The 7,173-nt window shown below is 42.6% G+C and overlaps 1 protein-coding gene across 1 annotated transcript; it reads right to left on the reverse strand.

Annotated features, from left to right (window-relative positions):
• Nucleotides 1-158: 158 nt before the first annotated feature.
• Nucleotides 159-7,167, reverse strand: LOC125528056 (protein DECREASED SIZE EXCLUSION LIMIT 1-like). Its single transcript, XM_048692571.1, has 11 exons — nucleotides 7,106-7,167; nucleotides 6,927-6,989; nucleotides 6,770-6,838; nucleotides 6,351-6,407; nucleotides 5,434-5,633; nucleotides 5,073-5,128; nucleotides 4,576-4,669; nucleotides 3,879-3,945; nucleotides 2,078-2,160; nucleotides 1,866-1,957; nucleotides 159-1,184 (listed from the first exon to the last, which is right to left on the reverse strand). Exons 5-11 carry the CDS (start codon nucleotides 5,585-5,587, stop codon nucleotides 963-965), a joined length of 768 nt encoding a protein of 255 aa, XP_048548528.1. The 5' UTR covers nucleotides 5,588-5,633; nucleotides 6,351-6,407; nucleotides 6,770-6,838; nucleotides 6,927-6,989; nucleotides 7,106-7,167; the 3' UTR covers nucleotides 159-962.
• Nucleotides 7,168-7,173: the final 6 nt, after the last annotated feature.

The following is a 7,173-nucleotide window of genomic DNA, read 5'->3' on the forward strand; positions in this document are numbered from 1 at the left end:
CTCCTCCACCGCGTACCACCCGCAGACAGACGGCCAGAGCGAGCGCGTGAATCAGTGCATGGAAATGTATCTCCGGTGTGCGGTGCATGACGCGCCGCGCCAGTGGCGTCGCTGGCTGCCCATGGCCGAATTCTGGTACAACTTGACGTTTCATGCCTCGCTCAACTGCACCCCCTTCAAGGGGCTCTATGGGCGGGAGGCCAATCTGGGAGCGATGCCGGCCTGGCCAGCGGACGAACACGCCGGCGACGACATGGACCGGGCGGCGCACACGAAGCACATCCGCGCCCAGCTGGAACGCGCTTAGCGCCGGTTCAAGAAGCAGGCAGATCACAACCGCACCGAGCGCCAGTTTCAGGTCGGCGAGCAAGTGCTTCTGAAGCTGCAACCCTACGCGCAGCGCTCGGTCATCAACCGGCCCTGCGCCAAGCTCGCCTTCAAGTTCTTCGGCCCGTACACCGTCCTCGAGAAGATCGGCCTCATGGCGTACAAGCTCTCCCTGCCGCCCGCGAGCCAGGTGCATCCGGTCTTCCACATATCCCAGCTCAAGCCATTCACGCCGGACTAAACGCCGGTGTACGCAGAGCTGCCGCGCGTGCCGGACCTCTCCGTGTCGATGGCGGCACCAACGCAGCTACTGGAACGGCACATGATGAAGCGCGGGCATGCTGTCATCGTGCAAGTCAAGGTGCAGTGGGGCGAAGGAGCGTCAGCCGCCATGACATGGGAGGACTACGAGGTTCTCCGGCAACGGTTTCCGGCGGCAGCCATTTGAGAGGACTCGGAGCCAAGCTCCCAGGAGGAAGCTCAGTCTTAAGGGGGAGAGAATGTCACACCTGGCCACTTGGCATGTGTGACCTGGCAACCCTGCGGGTGGGACCCTTCCCGGCGTGTGCGTGTGTGGGTCACGTGAGTATTTAGCTGGCCACCTGTGGCTGGTGTGGGTATGTGATGTGACCAGTTCAACTCTCACCTAATCTTCCCTTTGCAAGAAAGTTCATCTTCCTCCCCAAGTCTCGCTCACCCCCCTCTCTCTGGTTCGTTACAGCAGTAAAAGCTAAGAATGGGGAAACAAACCTGTGATCCCAACCAGCAGTTGCTGCAATCTTGTTGTCTGGCCGAATCGCTGTACCCGCTACACCGGGTCTCTCAATTTCTATTTCATTCCTGAGAGAAAACGTGCCCTGTAATCAAGACAACTACATTTCAGTTATGAATTTCAAAAGTATTGATTTCTAAATTGAAATTGTAAGCACTCAAGTGCAGGTGATGCTTGTGATGAAACGGATGCAAAAATCACACAAGTAGTTGACATGTCAAGCTATTGAATCTGAATTAATATGAAGCAGATCATAAAGAGATGCTCGATTTCCCTAGTGTGTAAACTAGTTAGCACTACATATATGAATTATCACATGGACATATTGCTCCAAATCTGGGGTAATATCCAAGTATGAAAAGCTGATAAACTGACATCTCAACACAACTGTCAATTTGGACACGCAAACACTGATCAATCTTCTGAAAAGAGGATATAATACATAATACCGCACCATCAATTTTTACATATACTTGATGAATGCAAAGTCCTTAACTGATAGTGCCTTGCCCACTACTACTTTCCACAGTAAGCACATCTCAGTTCTTACATGTCTCGAGTGTTATTACTAATTGTTAGAAGCACTTTCTGGATGTATGATTGTGTCAGGATATACTTGAGAATATCACTAAAACTGTACTGAGAGTGACATAACGTAGAACTTAAGGTGAAAACTCGGGTTTGTAGGGTACTACTCACAGCATGCATTTTCATGAAAAGGAGCTTACATAGCAGGAAACAGAACATAGAATGATTGATGTCAAACCTTCTGATGATCAAGGGCAAACATGGCTATTTTATTATCAGCACCTCCTGAGATCCCACCGGTGCATAAACCGTCAATAGCAATGGATAAAGCTGCACACCTGCATCTTATTAGATCATACTTTGTTTCATTCCAACAAAGGAAGATAAAGATAACTACTCTTCAAAATGGCAGGTTACACAATTGAGTTAAAACTGGGTGTAGCATGGGACCTGATTCCGAATGATACTTCACTGAAGATAAGGGTGACCCAGGCTTTCGTACATCCCACCAAAGAGTGCTTCCATCTTCATAACTGGTGGCCGTAAAAGCGATGTTTATCAATAAAATGAACACGCACATTTTCAATCTAGACCCTAGAATTGGTATTTTAACCTTGAACTGTTGAATCAGTTTAATTCACCCCCTTTAGCCCTATCTCGTTGAAAACTTATGAACTTTTTAAAAGGCCGGAAATAGTCAAAACTCAATATGAAAAAGAGGATTCAATACTCCACAGATGACATGTAGCTAAACTTTTTAATAGTCAATATGAAATCCTCAATTTCCTATAAAGTTTTTTCCTGATAGTGACAAACTGAAAATGAATCAATAGTCAATCTGACAAAAAAGCCATTCGCCAAATTTCCTAAAGAGTTCCGAAGTCACCCAAAAAAGTGATTTTATTATTTAAAAAATCCTGATTTCTATGTTTTTTATTAAGTGTAGAAGTGATGACACGTGTCATCTCTGTCAACATAAAACAGTTTGGGATAGGGCCAAGGGGTAAAATAAACTGATTCAAGAGTTCAAAGATAGAAACAACTGGTTTCAGAGTTCAAGGTTGAATGTCAGCGCTGAACACATGCAAGGAAATTGGGTCAAACAAAAAGGACTGAGAAAATCTTTTTCATTCTGAAAAAAGTTATTGACATCACTTTAACCTGCCCCAGAAACAGAATCTGGGATATTTTATCATATCAAGTACTAGAGATCAATTTCCCATATTTAGATAGCAACTGTTGAAGATGAGATTATATTGAGATATCACCATTGTTTTTAAGGCGTCCTGCCTTGGACGCTTACGCGATAAGGCGCCCTGGCAGCACCTTACAAATATGCCCACCTTAGGCGCTTAGGCGTCGCCTAGGCACTAGAGATGGTGGTGCTCGCCTTAGGTCGCCTTACCGCCTTAAAAAAAATGGATATCACTACAGCTCATAATGTGACTAGCCAAAAACTCATGCCATAATACTAAATTCTTGAACTCTTGAAACATACTCACTTCAATTAATGGATTTTATTTTGTAAGATAAAGTTGCTTTGTTGTTTCACAACACAATCAATTCAATTGTGCAAGTGTCATATACTCATACTTGTAATCTTTACATGTGAGCTAATCAAATGAATATGCATCAACAATATCATTTGACTATGTGCTGCACATACCCCATGGAATACACACAACAATATTTATGGCACATTGTGAAGCAGGAACAAATTGGCATGCTGCATATAGTCATTTGTCCACCTCACAGAACATCATGACACTTGCAACAAGAATTTGATCAAGTGTAACTTCTGCCATAGGGGGGAGATGAATTATCTTACATCATTCTCTCAAATTTGTGAGTGGAAAGATGATTCATGTGCAATATAACCAGGCTAAAGCATTCAAATACAGTTTCCATGCTACATGATAGTTACTATCCAGATAAAACATTAGATATATTCAGCTTATGCCATTTTTTTATTATGTGTGATCATTGCTTGACACTTAGAGCCAAGACTCCCAAACAAAGGACAGAGGCCAGAGGATAAAAAGAGAGCATGGGTCCTGGACACCGATAGAAGGACCAGATTCACATTGAAACCATTTGCCAGAATTGACCTAAGAGCGAGCTCAGTTGTTTTTTAACTGAAAATAGCTTAATAGTTTTTGTTCAGATACTACACTAGGTCATGGCACATGATAAATATGTTGAAATATTAGATACAAACATATTGGGCTTGTTAAAATGTTGATCTGGGTACCTTGATAAAATATTAACATAGCCTCCAGATTCACACGGGATGAAAGCTTGCACGGCCATGCATAGACCTACGGACAACAGAATTACAGTTTTCAAGGATTACTAACAAGCATAAATAGTGAAGACAAACAAATGGCACCAAACGATAAAAATGGAGTTTTATGACTGTCCTGCAGATGCAGATTATTATTCTAATTCAATATAGTTGTAAACAAAGTCAATAACAAGAAAACTACAACAGCACAGGAAACAGAAATAAACAAGATGCCAGAGAGTTTCATGGCATGGAAGAAGGATTGATCCTACATCACATATATACATCCTTGCTGCTGGATGGTGAAAGAGGTCAGTCAAATTGCAAGGCTGGATATGTGTTTATAACTTCCTTCAACGGAAACCGAACAATGAATCAACGGACCATGTAGGTGGAGCAGCTGGATGGTCATACAGGCTTATATTAAGTCAATAAAGCCCAGACGAACAATTCTCAAACCGAACAATTCTGGATTTTTGGTAGACAAAAAATTAAAACAACAAAAAAGGTGGAGGCTACTCTGATATCAAGTTTAAATACTTCACGGTTCTACTACGCAGAAGTTACCACCGGATACACATACTACGTACAATCCACCTTGGTATTTTGTTGAACAACAAAAAACAAACAACTATAGCTGGAGTGCTGAAGAGTGAGGACAAACCTTTTTGCTTGGTAGGGTGACCTGTCATATTAGCACTGCATCTTTTGGGCAAACACATTATCTTCTTTGAATTTTTAATGTCCCAAAGTTCAACCTGTAGATTTTGTTATGAAGTTACAACAAGAAAGCAGTGAGAACAATAAAAGTCTACTCTTATAAAAAACAGAGTTGGTGATGATGGTGTGCCTGCCATCCTGCAATATAGGCCGTCCGATTTATATCTGACGGATAGGAAGGAAACTATGGCAATTTTGCAAAAAGATACCCACACCCCTCTCCACATTTGCAAATAAGGCCTTCCCTCGTTCATCCTTTTCTCCCACAAGATAAACTACTCATACAAATGCATCTTGATGTTCCGTGCAACGCACGGGCATCTTGCTAGTAACAACATAAACACAAAGCTCAGCCAGGCTTGCTTAATTGCATTATATTAAGTCAATAATTTATATATAGATCATTAAGTTAGAAAAAAGATAGCATAGTTTGAAACTAACCTCAAACGATTCTTGACCAGCGATTGTCAATATATTTTGTCCATCCAAGGAACTGCCTAGCAAATACATAAGAAAGTCAATGCAGAAATAGGTTCCTTTCTAAATAAGAAGTTATCAGACACCACCATGTTACAGTATGGTCTTCTAAATGATGTCAGATTTGGAAATCAACAAAGTGTTATATTATGCCATTTGCTTTGCAGTCTTTCCTCTACATAAATAAAAAATAATGCTATGTATTTGTCCATTATCGAAAAGTTTACACTTCCATAATAAGTGAATAGTTAGTAAATTCATGTAGGATTTAGAGGTTATCATTGCTTTTAAAATGTGAAAGGATTCAGAAATGGTCGCACATTACCTTGTTCGTATTCTTGTGTTCCTTCTGCAGGATTTAAACCATCTGATCCTGTATTATCTTCAATAGGCACTCTTTGTGGCTCAGTGCCACTATTTGAGCCACTCAAGTTGGTTTGTGTGCCATGTGCAGAACATGGAACCTTAACCAGTGACATCTTACAGAAATGGTATGTACTTGTTTTAATTGTAAATATAGGCCTCCTGCAAGGGCACAAATAATGGATTTATAAATTCCACAGAAACGCATAGAACAAGGATGGGCCACAAAGCCTGCTAAAAAGTATGTATCCTTCCAGATTTCCACATGAACACTGTACGTATTATCTTATCTCCTAAAATGCTTCACAAGTGTCCACACATCTAGGCCAATCATAGTTGAGTCAAGATATATTTATAGGAAAAAGAGAACTCTTGGTTCTAAAGGTCACCTGGTTAGAAGTTCTTCAAACGGTTGCCACTACAGTTTATGGATGAGGGCCATTGTTACACATTTGGACTTAAAAGTATCATATTACAACAACATAACATCCCTCAAAAAAGAGTAAAGCACCATAAGGGTTGTGCCTTCCCTACAAGCTATAGTCAGGACGAAATACTGTCAGATAACATGAATAACTTATGACATGGTACTCAGAACGATATCCAGATTTTGCTCATTGCTAACTGCTATCGTGGGTGCTTGAACTGAGTTTGACCATAAAATTGATAGCACAACTGATAATCTGACCTTGGCAGAATAACACGATATTGTAATCGTAAATATTTCTTTTCAATTCTCCATGGGATGTGTGATTTGAAATATTATGTGCATGTGTATTTCCTTGCATTTAAGTAAGCATGAGCCTATTCCTGGGTCCTGACTAATGATGCACCAGCTTATGTTTGATGTTAAGTTGTAGCATGTGAAGAAAATCATACCTTGAGAGCCCAGCTTCTTCAATCGCCCAGCCTTTGCACAAACCATCCCTGCCCTGGCTGTGTCAAAATCGAATGCACATATATTTATGAAAATTCAATAAAAACCATTTCGGTGGAAAGAAGCATGCTCAAAATAAGCCTCAAAGGAAATCTCTACCACACACATTCCACAACACAATAATGTTGTAGAAGTTAAAAAGCACTTGTAATTTCCCCAAAGTCCTGTTCAGCAACTGTAATTCAGTACTGAAATGCTACAGCAGTTCAGCAACAGTGTTCCAAATATAGCTCTGGCATGGTTATACTTATACTAGTTATGGTCTTGTCTAGCAACAAGGTGACACTGCATCCTAGGCTAAGCTAAGTTTCAGAAATACAGTAACCAGCATTCCTGACAGATTTCACCACAATTCACTCACGTAATGACCGCGTTCCCAAGCCCGGAGCCAGCGGCGATGGAATACACCCCAGCCGCGCCACCGTGAGCCCTGCAGAAGGAAGGACACGCCATCACTCAACCTCCCTAAACCGAACCACACCCACCGCTGCAGTCTGCAGAAGCGCGCGCGGGCTTACCAGATGGAGGAGACGGTGCGGTGGCTCGCCGTGTCCCAGACCCTGAGCTCCCCGTCGGCCGCGCTGGTGGAGCAAAACCAGAGACCAAGCGTCAGCGCACAGCAGAGTCACGCTCAGCAGGGCTCATCGTAAGCGGCTGATGCCGTGGGGCGAACAGAGAGGGGTTCAGGAGGGAGTACCCGGAGAAGAGGAGCGGGAGGTCGGGATGGAAGCAGGCGTCGCTGACGGCAGCGCGGTGGCCCCGCAG

The sequence above is a fragment of the Triticum urartu genome, unplaced genomic scaffold (genome assembly GCF_003073215.2).
Source record: "Triticum urartu cultivar G1812 unplaced genomic scaffold, Tu2.1 TuUngrouped_contig_4602, whole genome shotgun sequence".
NCBI classification, from domain to species: domain Eukaryota; kingdom Viridiplantae; phylum Streptophyta; class Magnoliopsida; order Poales; family Poaceae; genus Triticum; species Triticum urartu.

Coding starts and splice junctions, on each gene's coding strand:
- LOC125528056 (XM_048692571.1), bottom strand. CDS start 5,587: ATGTCACTGGTTAAGGTTCCATGTTCTGCACATGGCACACAAACCAAC. Junction 4,670..5,072: donor CTGGTCAAGAATCGTTTGAG/GTTAGTTTCAAA, acceptor CAAAATCTACAG/GTTGAACTTTGGGACATTAA. Junction 1,185..1,865: donor TTGCCCTTGATCATCAGAAG/GTTTGACATCAA, acceptor TCTTGATTACAG/GGCACGTTTTCTCTCAGGAA.